The sequence below is a fragment of the Sphaerodactylus townsendi genome, linkage group LG01 (assembly GCF_021028975.2).
Source record: "Sphaerodactylus townsendi isolate TG3544 linkage group LG01, MPM_Stown_v2.3, whole genome shotgun sequence".
NCBI lineage: Eukaryota > Metazoa > Chordata > Lepidosauria > Squamata > Sphaerodactylidae > Sphaerodactylus > Sphaerodactylus townsendi.
The window spans coordinates 190730536-190748642 of NC_059425.1; the positions used below are offsets into that span (position 1 = coordinate 190730536).

The 18107-nt window shown below is 47.6% G+C and overlaps 1 protein-coding gene across 8 annotated transcripts in view; it reads right to left on the reverse strand.

Moving 5' to 3' along the window:
* The window catches only part of LOC125435696 (protein eva-1 homolog C-like), a 330938-nt gene that overhangs the window by 33885 nt on the left and 278946 nt on the right, over positions 1 to 18107 (reverse strand). For 6 of the 8 annotated variants that reach the window (XR_007244905.1, XM_048502064.1, XM_048502025.1 and 3 more), the window contains one exon: positions 16496 to 16663. The exons of 1 other annotated variant lie outside the window; for it this stretch is intronic. Coding sequence is in view for 6 of the 7 variants with exons in the window: in XM_048502064.1 (XP_048358021.1) it covers positions 16496 to 16663 (168 nt within the window). In the remaining variant the exon portion in view is untranslated. The remainder of the gene's footprint in view (positions 1 to 16495; positions 16664 to 18107) is intronic. One more of the 8 variants, XM_048502016.1, reaches the window with a different exon arrangement.

The window sequence follows — 18107 nt, forward strand, 5'->3', positions numbered from 1 at the left end:
TTGTCTGGAACTTGCCCCATTCCCACATCAGGTTTGCCAGCCGGGGACCCACCTGTAGCTCCATCCTTGCCGGCCATGGATCCGAGTCAAACCTGTAGATCCTGCTTAGTGTCAGATTCTCGAACGTGGAAATAACAGAGATGGTAGGAAAGTCCAAAAGCAGTTTATTCCAGGTGATGCGAAGAGTAACAATGTATAGCAGGATCTGAGCTAGAGAGCTCAGATCCAGGACTTATATCTTTTAATCCCCCCCGTTTCTGGGAACCCCCGTTTCGCCCCACACCAAATGTCCACTACAGTTTCTACTACAAAGCTACAAAGGACCTGGGAACCTTTCACACCTCTTTGAAGATGGGCTGGCGCCAGGAGATTGCTAACAGGAGATTACTAGGAAGGGAAGAGGGAAACAGGAAAACAATTGCAAATCACACACAGCAAGACATCAAGATACTGACAGGCCTGGTCCCAACAGGAACAAGCTCAGCCACGAGGCCTCTCTGGTGCTCTGCAGGAGTCACCCGGCTTATTAAGGTGGGGCCTGGAGCTCTCCTGGAATGACAACTGACTGCCAGATGACAGAGGTCAGTTCCCCGCGGCATCATCCCCCCCCAAACCCTGCCCTCCCCATTCTCCATCCCCAAAACTCTAGGAATTTCCCAGCCCAGAGTTGGCGACTCACCTGCTGAGCGATGCTCCTTCTCTGAAGACCCGGCCATCCTGAAGCAGCTATTGACTGCGTTGCCAAAGGCTTTCACGACCAGAATCCACTGGCTGCTGTGGGTTTACTGTGCTGCGAGGCCACGGTCTGGTATTTTTTGCTTCTAACGTTTTGCCGGCATCTGTGGCTGGCATCTTCAGAGACATTTCACGGTGAGAAGTGTTTCTCTCCATGGCAGAGTGTGGAGTGATCCAACTACACAAATTACTCCACACTTTGCCACAGAGAGAAGCACTGTGACATTCCTCTGAAGATGCCAGCCACAGGAGCAGGTGAAACGTTAGGAGAATAAAACTACCAGACCATAGTCACATAGCCTGGAAAACCCACACCAGCCAGCCTATTAACTTGTGGCCTCATCCCCCAGGAAACAAGGTGCAGGAAGACAAAACATAACTAAACAGGTGACAATAAAAGCCGACCAGGAATTAAATTAAACAATCCAGTGAAACCCAGCAAGCTACAAGTCAATCAAAGGCAGAGCTAAAAAGAAACATTTCCAGCTGCTTTTGGAAAGATTTAAAAAAGGAGTCCATTAAAAGATCCAAAGGGAAGGCATTCCACAGTTCTGGGGCTACCTCAGAAAAGGTCCTGCAGACAGAGGCTAATCCTGTCTCCAGACAGTTCTAGCTTTAGCACCGCAAGGAAGTCCACTCCAAAACACTCGATATCTGTCAGTCGTCCCCACCATGTCCTTGTCCTTTATTTGTCATACTATGAAGGCACTTGTTATCCTTGAAAGCAATCACTTTACAGGGTCTGACCACATGGTGTTAAGTCTACAGTGGTGCTACCGCACTTGGAGTCCTGTGTTCAGTTCTGGTCGCCACATCTCAAAAAGGATATCGAAGAGATAGAAAAAATGCAGAGAAGGGCAACGAGGGTGATTGAGGGACCAGAGCACCTTCCTTATGAGGAGAGGCTGCAGCGTTTGGGACTCTTTAGTTTGGAGAGGAGACGTCTGAGGGGGGATATGATTGAAGTCTATAAAATGATGCATGGGGTAGAAAATGTTGACAGAGAGACATTTTCCTCTCTCACAATACTAGAACCAGGGGGCATTCATTGAAAATGCTGGGGGGAAGAATTAGGACTAATAAAAGGAAACACTTCTTCATGCAACGTGTGATTGGTGTTTGGAATATGCTGCCACAGGAGGTGGTGATGGCCACTCACCTGGATAGCTTTAAAAGGGGCTTGGACAGATTTATGGAGGAGAAGTCAGTCTATGGCTACCAATCTTGATCCTCCTTGATCTGAGATTGCAAATGCCTTAGCAGACCAGGTGCTCGGGAGCAACAGCCGCAGAAGGCCATTGCTTTCACATCCTGCACATGAGCTCCCAAAGGCACCTGGTGGGCCACTGTGAGTAGCAGAGTGCTGGACTAGATGGACTCTGGTCTGATCCAGCAGGCTAGTTCGTACGTTCTTATGTTCTTACATTTGGTACTAAGAGTTCAGAATAAGGTCTTTGGAAGTTACTATCTTAGGCTGAGGAGTACAAACATGCCTTTCCCTTGCTGCAATGGATTTGGTACAAGTCTCAAGAGGTCTACCATGGGGGGGCAGGATACCCCTACTAATCAATAACAGATGGTGAAAGGGCTACATGCATGTTGTGTTGTTGTCTTGCTAACTGAACTGAGACACAGAATTAGAGCTGCCAAGTCCAGGTTGGGAAATTCCTGGGGATTTGGGGGTGGGGCCTGAGAGGGTGGGGCTTGTGAAGAGGAGGGACCTCGCCAGAGTTTAATGCCATAGAGGCCATCCAGAGTTGCCATTTTCTCCAGGGGAACTGATTTCTATTGCATGGAGATCAACTGTAACAACTTGAAATCTCCAGGTCCCACCTGGAATTTGACAACCCCACATACAAGTCATGTGACTGCCCAGAGCGTTTCCAAAAACACACTCCCAGAGTCAGCGCTGCTGAGGCCCAGACCCTCACAGCTCCAGCCGGGCTCCACTGAAGCTCCCGCTGACCCAGGCCCTCAAAGGCATTCAAATGGAAACGAAGGTGGGGCAAAAGAGCATGAAACAAAGACTCTCCTGACACAACAAAGGCCAGGCTGAAAGGAGAGGCGGTGGAGACATTCCCCAACACAAGATATGAGTTCATGCAAGTCTTCCAAAGCAGAGCGATGCATTCCAGAACAGACAACACCAAACCCGCTGCATCATACAATCCTTGCACAAATAAACACTTTTCATTTGGAATAAAAGCGACTAGGCATCTTTAACGTATGGGGCTGCCGGACCCTGAGGTTCCAGAAGAGGGATCAGAAGAGCCTCTGGCTGTACAGACACAAAGAGTCCTCTGCACCTCCAGGCCTGCGCTGGGAAGCAAGACCTTTTCAGATGCTGGCTGTGAACAACGAGCAAAGAGGTCCAGCACTGCCCAGAAGGGATCCAGGAATCTCTTGCTGGCTCACTCCCAACCGTGGTTTAACGAAACTATGGCGAGTGTGATCATCTTAACATCTGCACACAAGTCACTCCACGAACTCTGGTCTCAGGCTGCCAGCCTGCAGGGGGTGCCTGCAACCTTCCCAGAAGGGCGACTGGCCTGTGGAGCAAAGAGGTCGGTGTCTCTGGAGAAAATGGCTGCTTTGGAGGGTGGGCGCTCTATGGTTTCATATCCGCCCTGCCTAAGAATGTCCCAACCCGGAGTTGGTAACCCTGCCTGCTATGCTCATTGTCCCATACAGCAGTGGCGAAGTGGTTCAGCTGCATTCTAATCTGGAGGAACCGGGTTTGATTCCCTGCTCTGTCTGGAGATCAGTTTGTAGTAGCAGGAGATCTCCAGTCGCCATCTGTTTATCCAGTTATTAAATTTCTAGACCACCCTCCCCCTCCTAGGGGCTCACAGAGGTTGGCAACCATATTCTGGGAGATCTCCAGGCCCCACATGGCGATGGGCCCCCTTACCGGGTCAGTGTGGTGTAGTGGTTAAGAGCCGGTGGATTCTAATTTAGAGAGCTGGGTTTGATTCTCCACTCCTCCACCTGAGTGGCAGAGGCTTCTCTGGTGAACCAGATGTGTTTCCGCTCTCCTACATTCCTGCTGGGTGACCTTGGGCTAGTCACAGTTTATTCAGAACACTCTCAGCCACACCTGCCTCACAAGGTGTCTGTTGTGGGGAGAGGAAGGGGAAGGAGCTTGTCGGCCACCATGAGTCTCCTTCTAGAGGAGAAAGGAGGGGGTATAAATCCAAACTCTTCTCCTCTTCTTCTACCTGCAAAGCAGAGTGTGCTTTTTTGGGGCTTCTGTGTGGTCCGTGGTTTAGTTTCTACTGATCTTTGCAGCCTCCGCATCACCTCCTTGAGAACTCTGATTACTCTAAGACAAAATGAGGCCAGCACTAGCTGCAGCACTAGCTGGCCCTGGCAGCGCATGTCAGATCCACGTGCTGCGTAGATGAAGGAGATTGCACGCGACAGACAAGAAGCAGGGGGGCCATTGCAGCTGGGATACAATGCAGAGCACATGGGCTACAAATAAATCCCTTGCCTCTACAGAGAGAGTTATTTTCACCCAAAGCCACGACTTCCCCAGGAAATGCCTCCGGGCCAATGCTATTATTCCCATTATATCTCCGTCATCTTTGATAAATAAATAAATACATCTGCCAGACACTCTACTCTCAGCTGGCACATTAGCAAAAAGAATCGAAGGCTCTCAGCATGGAAGTTCCTGTCCTAAGACCACTAACGCTCCACTGCTAGCACGCAGCTCATTCTGAAAATCTGCCGTCTTCTCAGAAATCACTGGAAAGCCCCACCGCTGGGGAACGGTAGAAGAGTGAATGGATCTCAGGGAACAGCTGATCTCTCCAAACCTGGACTTGTGGGGGCACGAAGGCATTTTATTTTTGCATTCATTTACTCCCAGCTTTTCTCTCCAACTGGGATTCAAAGCGGCATAGAATATCATTCTCCCTTCCTCTGTTCTCTCACAACAACAACCCTGTTAGGAAGGCCAGACTGAGAGCTTGTGATGGCCCCAGATTTACCCAGTGAGCTTCCATGGTAGAAGTGGGGATTCAAACCTGGGTCACTCACAGTCCTCATCCCCCACTCTGTCCACTACACCATGCTGGTTCTACGTGGAGTGACAGCTCATGGCGTTTCAGAAGCATCTATACGTCACCCAACAGTGCAAGAGAGTGGGGAGGTTGAAAGTCCTCTCAAGAGGTGACAGACACTGCACAGGAGTAGCAAATCTCCCTGGCCAGGTTTTGCACAGCAAAATGGCTCCTCTGTTGGCCCGGGGAATGTCCCGACACAGCCAGAAGTTCTGCACGGCTCCTGGTACTGCCAAGTGCTGGCCTACAATGCTTTTGCCCTAATGGTATCATTTTGCTCATGGATTTCCAGAACTGCAAAGGTTGTGGTCCTTTTGAAATGCCCCTTTGTTGCTCCCGTGGCTTCCACCACGGTGCAGAACCATTTTTCCCACCTCGCCAGTTCCGGGCCCGGCCCCATCGGGCTAAGAGAATCAGGTGATGCCAAGGCGAGGTGTTTGCGGTGGCGGGGATGGCCGTGGCCCCTGCTGCATGCGTGAGAAGTTTAAAGGGGGGAAAGCTGATGATTCTCTCCAACCAGCAAGGATTTCAGAGGGGGCGGGGGGAGCGTGCCGATTCTCAGCACCTGCCTGCGTTCTGTTTTTAATTTTTTTTTAAGTACTGAAAGTGGGTAGGGGGAATGGGGCAAGATTCAGCCAATCCGAATGCAGGAAACGGAGGCTGCCCACGCGTGCATAGAAGAGACTGCGGAAGAGCTCGCGGTGCTCATGGGAAAGCCCCGGAGTAGTGGGGAACCAGATGGGGATTCCTGCACCAGCCCTGACTCGAGCGAAGGAAAGAGCCGGGCAGCTGTGGGGAGCTACAAGCAGGGTGAGAAGCCCCGCAGCAGGTACGCTCCCCAGATATGCCATGGGGCATTTCGAAAGTGAAAAAACGGCCCCTGTTAATCCTATCAGCAAACAGACCAACTCAAAGTGATGAGTCTATAAGCAACATGGAAATTCTGTTTTTTAAGTTTCACACTCCTTGGTGCGAAAATGCCAGGACATCTGGTACTTTAAACATACTTATTGGCTGCAACATTTTACCTGGTCCTAACGCTCTGCATCAGCAACTTTGGGGGGAGAGGTCAACAGTTTAAGTTTATGTAATGGCCCTAAAGTGATAGATTCAAACCACTTTTGTTGAGAGCCAGCACACGGCAGTGGTCAGAGTGTTCACCTAGGCGGGTCTCAGAAATCAAGTTCGAACCCTCACCTGGCTGTGGAAGGAATTTGCAGCTAGTCAAAAAGATGCATGTAAATTGCCTAAAGGCAAATCTTCTCTCCATCTTGGAACTCATCATTTCTAGGAAGCCGGCAGCACAGAGAGAACCCTGCTGCTGTGCAGACTGGAAGCCAATCTAGGCCAGCCAGCCATTTCCCACAGTCCGATGCCCCCAGGAAGCTCACACAGGCCAGGCACAAAGTCAGTTAATGGTTCACTGCTTCTGAACAGGAAAGCACCATTTAATCCCTATTGATTGCCCCACGAGCTCTCTCTGAATAGGCCGATGTTTATTTTAAAGCTCTCTAAGCTGGGCCATGGAGGCATCTTGTGACACTGAGCACCAGAGGTTAATTATGCTTCGTGTGAAGAAGTTTTCTTTTAGTCTGTCCTGAAGGGAGGGTTCTCAACCTCCAGGTGGTAGCTGGAGACCTCCTGGGATGACAACTGATCTCCAGGCCATGTAGGGACCGATGCCCCTGGAGAAAACGGCCACTGTGGAAAATGGGCTCCCCTCCCCTCCCCAAGCTCCACCCACATTTCCCAATACTGCCAACCCTGCTCAGCAACAACGAGCTCAAGTTCGGAAGATGGTTTTCTGCTGCTGCAGAGACCGGGACCAGGAGTCATGGGTTCAAGGAGAAGGAAAAGAGATTCCACCTAAACATTAGGAAGAACTTCCTGACGGTCAGAGCTGTTCGAATACGTGGTGGATTCTCCTTCCTTGGAGGTTTTTAAAGAGAGGCTGGATGGCTGTCATGCCCACACAGAGACTTTTGTTATTTCTCCATTAAGCTTCACTCTCCCCATAGTTAGCATGGGAGCTTAGTTCTGTCTGTAACTCCAGTGAGCTCTCCAGGTGTTCATAGATTGTTAAATCCCATCAGCCCCTGCCAGTTGGCCATGGCCAACTGGCAGGGGCTGATGGGATTTGTAGTCTGTGAACATCTGGAGAGCCGCAGGTTGCAGACCCCTGCTTTAGTTCATTGTAGAGTCTTCTGAGGGAGGGAATTTTAGTTAGTCTCTGCCCCTTTAAGACATTACCCAAGAGGCAGTCTTCCTTCTTTACCCAGCAATCCCCTGTTTTAGCTCTAGCCAGTCAGTCTGAGCAAGATGCCAAGAGTAGCTGGAGACTGTAATATCTGTGACGTGATGTATATGGTGGTCCATGGTAGTCTATGGTGATATATAGAGCACAAGTTAAGGTTAACAGCAATTAGAACCAAAGACTGAAAGAACTGAAAGGAAGCAAGGCACAGTGGACTTTCTCGAAAGCAGCCAACAGAAGACACAGTCTACAGCTTCAAATCTGCTCAAGAAAAGCAAGTACTCTGATTTAGACAGACCCAAGGGCGGAGTCAGGGTCTTCATTCTCCTAAGTCATAAACCTATTGTTTCAACTGTTGGACCTGGCTTGTGTCTCCCCCACTCTGATCATAGCCAAGCACAGGGCACCAAAAACAGATTCACTTGGGGGGCAGAACAGTGGCCATCTGTCAGGAGTGCTCTGGTTGTGTCTTCTGGCGTGGCAGGGGGTCGGGCTGGCTGGGCCTTGGGGTCTTGTGCTGCTCTACGATTCTAATATTGTGTGTGTGTACATAAAATCTGTTTAATAAACAACTAAACAATTAAAACACTTAAACAATAAAAACAATAAAAACAGTTAAACAGTTATAATAATTAAAACCTAATCCGATCTAATTAAAATGCATTTAAATTAAAATTCCTTCTTTATTGATGACATAGATATTCTTTCATTTTATTCTGCCTTTTTATCTACTTATTTACAACCATGTGGTGTTTCTCAGTGCCAATAAAGGTGGATGATGATGATGATGATGATGATGATGATGATGATGATGATGATGATGATGATGATGATGATGATGGGGTGGGGTGGGGTGGGGTGGGGTGGGGTGGGGGGGTGGGGTGGGGTGGGGGGGTGGGGGTGGTCGAACTGACAGTGAAAACCAGCCCTCTACTAGGGCTCTCCTAGGCCTGCTCAGAGACAACCATTTTCCTCCAGACACTCAGATTCCAGATGGACACACAACTGTAAAACAGGTCTGTAAGCTAAATCAAAGGCAGCTGCCATAGTTATTAAACTGAGGGAAACTTCCCTATTTCTCTCACAGCATGAACTGGAAAACACAATCTCTCATCCAGTAGCCAAGGGATGGCCCTGTGCAAATGTCTGGAATCCACAGTAGGCTTAGCTGCAAATGCAATTTATTATCATCATCATCATCATCATCATCATTATTATTATTATAATACAAAAACAGTTATACACAGCAAACAAGATCAATATGCTGGATTTTGTATTGCATCACACGTCGGACACTTCCCAAGCATCTAGGACTGTGTGATGTATCAGCGAATAATGCGTGCAGAGCCGAGTAGGGTGGCCTTTTGCAGCTGACATATGGTGATTTTGTCAGCGCCGATTGTTTTTAAGTGCAGTCCAAGGTCTTCAGGCACTGCACCCAGTGTGCCGATCACCACTGGGACCACCTTTACTGGTTTGTGCCAGAGTCTTTGTAGTTCAATCCTTAAATCGTGTAAGTATCGTGGAAATCCTTGTATCGTGTAAGTTTTTCCAGTTGCTTCTCATCAATTCTGTCATCACCAGGTATTGCAACATCGACTATCCACACTTTCTTTTTCTTCACAAGGTGAGGTCAGGAGTATTGTGTTCCAAAACTTTGTCAGTCTGAATTCGGAAGTCCCAGAGTAGTTTTACGTGTTCATTTTCAGTGACTTTTTCAGGTTTGTAATTCCACCAGTTCTTTGTCACAGGCAGATGGTAGCCAGTGGCACAAGTTCCAGTGAATCATCTGAGCAACAGTATTATGCCTCTGCTTGTAGTCTGGGTCTGCATGCTGATCCTCTTCCTGCAGCTTGGCATGTGATCTATTATTCCCATCTGCTTCCTTGTAGAGTCCTCAGACTTGGGATCTGTAGTCAACTCTTTCTAATTCTTACTTTGATGGCGTTTGTCTCGAAGCTGCTTGTTCTTGAGCTGCAAGAATCAAGCTGTTGCCGTCCCCCCTTTTCAAAGTTCCACGGTGAGCCAAGCAACTGTACTTTTCCTTGTCAATTTGTCCTCAATTTTTTCTAGGATCTGTCCATGGAGAGCCTTCTTTTGCCAATTTTCTCTTCTGCTTTGCACTGTATTTATACGGTATTCACTCTTTGTCTTTTGCACTTTGAGCAGTTTTCTGCTGTTGACTTCCATCAATGTTGGTTCTTCACTGTTTTTCACATGTTTCTCTTCTTCCACCGTTTGCTTCACTTGCAGAAGCCCTCTACCTCCTGATTTTCTGGGTAGGTAAAGTCTGTCTGTCAACATCACTACGCGGGTGTAATGAGTAGTGGATTGTCATCAGTTTTCTTGTTTTTCTGTCCAGATCATCCAGCTGTAAGGATGGCAGTTCTGCCTGGTTCTCTCCCAGCCAGCTGGCCTTGACGGAATGCCTCCAGCCGGGCTAAGGGCTCAGACCGGGCGGCAACAACCTTGGTGGACGGCTTATCTTGCTGTCCAAGATGAGCATTCCGTTCCCATGAGATGGGCCTGGATGGCCCAGGGAGGGGGGAAGGGATTGAGTACGTTATAACCTGAAGTTTGGGCGGGAGGTCTCATTCCTGTCATGTCGTGTGTGTGTGCTTTCTAAGATGTCTGAATAAACGGTCTTGCATCCAAAAGCCTTTTATTTCTGCTCTTTGGAATTCCTTACATTAAGTGACAGGAATCACTTCTTAACCTTTACTGTTACATCGGGCGGGATCTCTGGTGTTTCGACATGCAGAGATTGAGAATGCTTTTGATCATGTGGAAGGCAATGATAGTCCCCTATAGAGGGCTTCCCTGGCCTTCCTCTTCCAGATTCGGTGGGATCTAGGAGATGGAGATGGGCCGATTTCTCTGGTGACTCTCTCCCAGACCTAGGAGACAGTATAAGTTTGCTCCTTGTTTCACATGAACAAGGTGGGTCTGATCACAGTGGAGATGCAAGGGAACGCTTATGCATTATCCATGGATCGGGCTCTTGCCGCACTGCTCATTTCCCTCCGGCTAACGAAAAGTGGGATTACAAACCCTAAATGCAACTTTTGTAGTCCCTGAGGAACTGGGACTGGATAAACTATCCATATGGATACCTAGGAATCTAAGGGAGATTCCTAGACAAGTACTTTGATGATATCCCCAAGGGAGTAGCAGTGGTATAGTACCTGGGCGCTATCTCTAAGACTACGGGCTGAGGCTGGAAATGCAATGATGCGAAATTGATCAAGGATCGGTGGTAGAGGGTTCCATATTTTAAACTCAAGGGTTCCAGGAGCTGGGAGCAAGTGAACGGATGGAAGAGCTCCAGGGAGCGGGTCGGAGGAATCGGGCAAGAAGTCCTCATTCTGAGGTGGAACTTAATCCTGACCCTGACCTGCTCCTACAATGCCCCTCGAAGGAAAGTTGGGACGATGAAGTGGCCTCTACAAGGCAGTGAAGCCAAACTTGGCTTGGGAGCGCGAACGCTAACTCCAAGAGGGAACGCGAAAACCTGCAATGGGAATCTCACGAAGTAAATCTAGAAATCCAAACAGGAGTTGGATCGCGAAAGAGAAGCGTTGCGTCGACAGTTCCAGCAGAATCTGACAGTTCATGACAAAGTACTGGATCAATCAAAAATGGATTTACAACGCCAGCGCGAGGGCATCAGGGCCATCCAAACACAGAATGAACTGACTACAGCCATACAACGAGATGAACGAGCTAAATTGCTATATCGATGATGATCACTTTCTTGTCCTCGATCACGGTGATGTCTGGTGTATTGTGTTTCAACACTTACACTTTGTCCGTTTGGATGCGAAAGTCCCACAGGATCTTGACCTTCTCATTTTCCATTACTTTCTCCAGACTATGTTCCCACCAGTTCTTAGCTGTTCTTATGTTGTAATTCTTGCATAAATTCCAGTGGATCATCTTGGCCACCGAGTTGTGTCTGTTTTTACTCAGTCTGGGCAATCTTTTTGCAGCAGCTGAGGACATGATCTACAGCTTCATCAGCTTCTTTGCACAATCTGCATTTTGCATCATCTGAGGATTTTTCGATTTTGGCCTTGATCGAATTTGTTCTAATGGTTTGCTCTTGGGCAGCTAACATCAGGGATTCAGTTTCCTTTTTCAGAGTTCCAGTTGTTAACCACAGCCAAGTCTTTTCAAGTATCCACCTTGTCTCTTTGGATTTTCTCCAGAAATTGGCCGTGCAGTGCTTTGTTGTGCCAGCTTTCAGTCCCTATTTTAATCACATTTTTCTGTATTCTTGTTTCTGGTATTTCTGGGCTTGCAGCAAATGTCTGTTCTTCACTTCAATCAATGCTCTGTTCTTTGACTCTCTTCCTCTCATGCATAATCGCCAGTGCATGCTTCTCCTCTTCCACTGTTTAGCATTGTACCTTAAAAGTAAGCCTCTGCCTCCAGATCTCCTGGAAGGTATAATGTATCAGTATCACTGCGCGTGTGCAAGGCATGGTGCATTTTCATAAGCTTCCGAAGCTTTTTCTATCCAATGCTTCCCAACTTAGCCTGTTTCCCAGTCCAGTTGGATGATTCCTGCAGTGTACCTTGAGCATGGGTGTGGGCCTCCAGGCTCCTTTGATGGTCTTGGTGTGTATTCCCGCTTCGTTTAATTTAGATTTCAGAAATCTTTCCTTGGACCCTCCTGGGTGTACTCTCTACACTGTCACTGACAGTCTTCACTTGGGCCCGCGGCTTGATGTTATCCAACTACAAAATGCCTCATGTATTTATATAAGCCGCCTCTTGGTTGCACTTTGGATGAGTTGGCCATCAGGCATTTCAATCCCATCACTCTTGGCAGGATCTTGCCCCTCTTTATTGCCACAGTAGTGTACTTTTCCAGATCTAAACTCCATCGGAAATCGTCTTTTCAGCTGGGAATATTCAGACTGTATGCTCTTTTCACTTTAGCATGGACTAGATTTTCTCAGGTCTGATTTCCCATACAGCTCTTCTAAATCATCCATGTACAAAGCAAATGTGAGATTTTTTCCGAGTCTCTTTGGCCATTTGATAGTCCCAACTTTGTTTTCTTTAAAATTACTGTTAGTGGGATCATGCTTCAATGATAAAATAGTAAAACTGAGGCAGTGAATCATACCTGAAAATTCCTCAGCTTAATGTTGACTTGGTTCCCAAGTTTTCATTTCCGGACTGCCAGTTCAGTTTCTCCACTCTCGTCAGCTTTTCAGCGAAATACTCGAATGTTTTGCTGATGCCAAACTTATTTCCAAGCATTTCATGATCCAATCTATGGGGCAGTGAGTCAAATGCCTTCTCTGTAATCGATCAAGACCATATGCGAATTTTGTTCCTTCGACTTTGCAGTTCTCCATTGTCATTTTATCTATCAGGAGTTGATCTTTTACGTACCTCTGCTCCTTCTTTTGTTCTCTTTTTGCTCCACTGGGCAGGATGCTATTTAGTTTCCCAAGTAGTCCATGATAAGCATTAGTCCGCTATTATGCTGGCGAGCAGTTTGAGCATCGTGGGTAAACATGCGTGTTATTGGCCTGTAGTTTCCAGGGCTGTTCCTTTCGGCTGGATCTTTCTAGAATCAAGTATGTCTTCCCAGTTGTTAGCTATTGATCAATTTCACCATTTTGCATGGCTTCGTTGAACTGCTTGGCCATTGCCGGGTGCAAACTGGTTAGGTATTTGAGCCAGAAGTTATGCAATTGATCAAGGTCCCGGTGCCATCCAATTTTCACTCTCTTGCCTTCCTATTTGTTATCATATCAGTTGTTATTTCCAGCCTTGCAATTTGTTTCCTTGGGCTTCAACATCTCTGCAAAGTCTTTATCCATCATGCTTCCTTTACTGTTGTAATCTTTCTCATTTTCCCACAGATCTTTCCAAAACTGAAGTGTTGCATTTTTCTCTGGTTTTTTGCTTTCAACATTGATCTTTGTGTTGAGGCTTTGGTAGAAATGCCTTTGGTCTGAACGAAATTGCTGATTTTGTCTGTACTGGATGTTTCTTGCTTCATCCTCATCATCCTCATCATAGGGACAGTGGGGGTGTACAGAGTTTTGTTTGGCATTTTGGGAGGTTTAGGTTTAGGTCTACGCGGGCTGACGTTTAGCCATGATCCAGAAATTGAAACTCGTGCAAAATGCAGCAGACAGGCTCCTCTTGGGGACAACAATCAGGGACAGGATCACACTGGTCCTGTATCAACTGCACTGGCTGCCGATCAAGTACCGGGTCATGTTTAAAGTCCTGGTCCTGACCTTTAAAGCCATCCATGGCCTTGGACCAGCATATCTATGGGACCGTCTCTCCCTGTATCGTCCTGCTAAGCCCCTCCGCTCTTCGGAGGAGTGCCTGCTGGTGATCCCTGGCCCCAAAGTGATCCGGTAGGCCTCTAAGAGGGGCCAGGGCCTATGAGGGCCTGGCCCCTACCTGGTGGAACAGGCTCCCAGGTGAGATCAGAGCCCTGCGGGACATACAGAGTTTCCGCAGGGCCTGTAAAACTGACCTGTTCCACCAGGCATTCGGCCAGCCGGGATAATATCAAAAACCTGCTATATAATAAACATCTGGCCTCCGTGGGCACAAGGAAGGGGAAGGGGGGACTTCGGATGCCATCTGAAATCTGTGTAATGTATGCAATTATGGTTCTTTAATTAGTGGGGATTGATTGTTTTTAGCTGATTTTGAATGTGAGATATATGATTGTTGGACACTACTCTGAGTCCGTCAAGGGAGGGCGGTATACAAATTCAATAAAATAAATAAATAAATAATAGTCCCAGAATTTTTTTTAAAGCCCAAGAAAGCTGAATCCCCATATTGGCTTTTCTTCAGGAATTCAACATTTCCCCGGTCAATTAAACCTGAATCTGAGAAATCCCAGCTGCCTTCAAAATCCACGTGGGCTCGGAGGCAGCAATACAGAAGTATCTTTGAGCCCAGGCCTCATGGGGGTCAGAGACGGCAGCAGCACAGAGCTGAATGGGGGATCCAGGGGGCCCACCATCTAGCTCCGCGCTGTCTGCTGCCTCCAAGACCACACGGACTTTGGCAGTGGCACAGAGCTGAATGCTGGGCTGAACAGAGGCCATCATTCGGCTCCAAGACCCAGCCGCCATCAGGGAAGGGAGGGAGGGAGGGAAGAGGGAGAGGGGGTTTTCCCTTTTGATGGCAACAGGGCCAAGGGTCTGGAATGATGGTGAAAAAAATCCAACATTATTCCAGATACACTTTTGGGCTCCCTTACATAACTGCCATTGGAAGGGCGAAGGATAAAAAACCCAAAATATGGATAAAAGGTTTTTGGAGTGGGGGAGGGTTGGTTTGGCTTTCACTGAATGCATACTCCTCAGTGTATTAAAGCACCCAGTAGAATCAGGGCATCTGGGATTTTCCTCACTCAGGGGTGTAATGACTGAAGAGCAGGGTTCCTCTCTATTTTATTTATTATTTATTTTACTTTAAAACATTTTTATGCCATCTACCCACCCAACTTAGGATCCTCTGGATTGCAAACAAAAAAAACCCCATTAAAACTAGCTTTTAACAATAGATTTTAAAACACACACATAAAGGAGAAGAGTCAGAGAGGGGATGCCAAACAAAACAGAAAATAACTCCCTGCGCGTTTACCGTGAGGTAAATTTGGGTCAGCCAGAATCTACACAGATCTATTAGACCAATACTTTCCTGCTGGGAGAGATTTTCCTAAATAAACATAGAGGCTAAAAAACTGAAATACTCTGTGCAAGAAAAACAGATGAAAGATCAAAGCTGTGGCCTTAGGAAACATTTATCCAACAAGATATCAATATGAAATTACAAGTAGCATCAACAGTGAAGCTAATTTTTACACTTCAGCTCAAGAGAAGCCAAATGTTCTAGCAGAGGCGGGACCCATGTGCCCGTCATTTCCCAAATTACAGGGCAGAGAACTTGCTTCCACAATGAGGAAGCCTTTGATCTTCAGAATCAAAAGGGGATATTAACCCCCATCAAGTTTACCTTGGCCTAAACTTCAGAACAAAAACTTATAAGGAAGATCAGGTAAGTCCAATAAAAGCCCAAAGTTAGGGTGGGGAATCCCCTGCACCCAGTTCTTATTGTCTACTGTTTGCTGAGAGGCAAAATGATTTAAATAAAAATTGTTCCAACTGCATGTCACATGACCTCTGGTTTAAAAAAACAACACCACCAGAGAGGACATGGGGTAGCTCTAGAAATCGCTAGAAACTTCATGGTTTTACTATAGAGTTTCCAAAGATTCCTAGAGTTACCTATGTAACTTTTGTTTTTAACAGAAGTAATTTAATGCTGCACCCAGTACTGCAGCCGACCACCCTCCTGCTGGTTGCCTGGCAACCCTCCAATCGACACTGCTCCTGTGCAGAGGAGGCAGAGACTCAGATGCCAACTCAGGATTGGGAATTTCCTGGAGATTTGCAGATAAACCTTGGGAGGATGCGGCATCAGGAGGAGAGGGGCCTCAGCGGGTGTAGTGCCGTACAGCCCACCTTTCAAAGCAGCCATTTTCTCCAGGGAAACTGATTTCTGTAGCGATGGTCCCCATCCAGCATTAGATGTACACAGAGTTTACACATAAACAAGCCTCTTGCTTGAGACCTATATGTAGCAGCACATGTATAGTCATCATCATCATCTATGAAGCAGCTATCACAAAAACCTAGCTCATTAGATTAGTTAGGTTAATGGGCAAACTCTGAAAACACAGAGACATGAGGTAGTAAGTCTAAAACTAAAAAAAATCTCAAACTGATTTTTTCTTTTTTAATATTTGTTGGTGCTAGCAGCAAGTGACCAATAGCAGAGGAAAGTGGTTGCATCTCTAATAAATGCAGTCAAATCATGCAAAGTGACACACACGAACTCATTCTGATGCATCTGAACATATCCCCACACTATCAGCTTACAGGTTTTAAGAGCATTTCCACATTGACAACATCTGGGGAATGCAGAGGGGAGGGGGAATTAACACACAGCCAAACCCAGACCTCCCTCTCTTATAAACTGAGCAGGCAAAATTCCTCTCCCTGTTTTCTGCCCTCTAACTAGCCGTGGCTCACATGGCTCACACATTCCGGGACTCCCAGAAGTCCATGGGCTCGGAGCTGGGGATTTCTTGTTTGCTGGGTAATGCTGGAGGGAAGTGCTTTCTCAATTTAAAATTTACAAATGAGTATTTTCTTTCTGCATACTTGAGGAATGCAGCAAGCTAGGGAGAAATTCCCCCATCACTATTCATTTAGAAGGAAGAACAAAAACCAGATACGGATGATTGTCAAACAGTGCAGGATGGAGTGGCGGTGCTGATGGTGGTGGTGGTGATGGTTTGAAAAAGAGTGTCATCTTCAGGTACACTGATTCAGGCAATAAATCATCCAGCGAGTGGAAGAAGTGAGAAAAGGCCTACCTGTGATGAAGGAAGATGCAGCCAGGATGTTGCTTAGCAGTTCCATCTCTGCGCCGGTACCCGCAGGCTCCATCGTGTTGCTGACCACGGTCCTCTCATCCACCGGGAGCAGCAACGGCCGGGTGTCTAATGGATAAAAGGTAGCAGCGGACCTCCCTTTTTCCTTTTCTGCTTGGAACACAAAGCGCACACCACTGACTCTGGGCCTGCGCTCCAGCAGAGCCAATGCTCGCTCGCTCGCTGGCTGGCTGGCTGGCTGGAGAGCCCAGAGCGGACAAGCACGTCCTCACCCAGAAACCATTCTGGCATCTGAAGTTTCTCCGCTTGACTTGAGCTGCCTACTCAAACAGCCCTCCAGGCGACTACTGTGCTCGCTGGCAAAGCAAGGTCTACCCGTCTCTGTGTTTCCAAGTCACTGGTTAGACACACCCAGCCGAGTTACGGCAAATGTATAATCAGAGGGCTTTGTTTGTCACCAATCAAAGGGGCCTTCATCGGAGGTGGGTCCCAGCAAAATTGTCCTAACTCAATGCAGCATCCTCCCCCCACCCCAAGTCACGGGCAGTCCTGCCTGCATCTGACTGTAATTCCTGCTCTACACCTGGCAAACACTCCCACTTCCCCGCCTGGCCTGGCCTGGCCTCTGAGCAGGAGTGGGTGGGCCTGGAAATCCCTTCACGGCTCCCTCGTCCCGGGGCTGCTTGTGATTGGGCTTCATTTGTGCAAGGGCTGTCGCGGAGAAGGCGGCTCCTTCCTTCAGCCCTGATCAGATCAGCGGCACAAGAACATATTGTACCTTGATCTGTTTGCAGACACCGCTGAGGCCTGCCGCAAAAATGTTAATTGTTTCTAAACACTGTTAGGCAGCCCCTGCCGAGGGAGGCTGAGTGACTCGTTGCAGGACTGAGACAGGCGGGAGAAAAGAATCTGCAGGTTGAATGAAGCCTTTCAAGCCCCTGGTTCCCCACTGAGCTCCAGCCTCTGAGCTGAGGCCAGCTCTGTTTGGCTCCTGCTAATCGGGCGGTGTTAACTTTGAGCACATTGTGAGGCACATTGCCTATAAAGTGCACCAGCCATTCCACCCCACAGACACAGACAGGTTCAAAATGGGATTCACGGAGGACTAAATAAAATCTCCATGTTTGGAGCAAATGCTGAATCCCACTGCCAGGAGATGGCATCGGGGGAAGGCCTGGGCCTCCGTGTCTGGTCACCAGACTTCCAAAGAAACTTGGTCCTTTCTGCACTGATATTAGCAGGGGGCAGTGAAAATTCAAATGCCACAGAACGCGGTGGCCGGACATTGTGGGAAGCATGTTGGGTTTTGTTCATTTGCTGGGCTTTATCAGAGGACCTGGATTTCCTATCCTCTTCATGGCGAAGGAAGAAGGTGAGTGACTGAATGCCACATGATGCCTTCATAATGGGTTCTTACAGATACCTCATTCTGCTGTGTAATATTCTCAGGGCTCAATTAGATATCACATGCAAAATAGCTGTAATAGCACTTGTTTTTTTTATGAAAAAGCAGCTTTGGGAGATGATGATGTTGATGAAGGTGGAGCTCATAGAATCATACAGTTGGAAGAGACCCCAAGGGCCATCCAGTCCA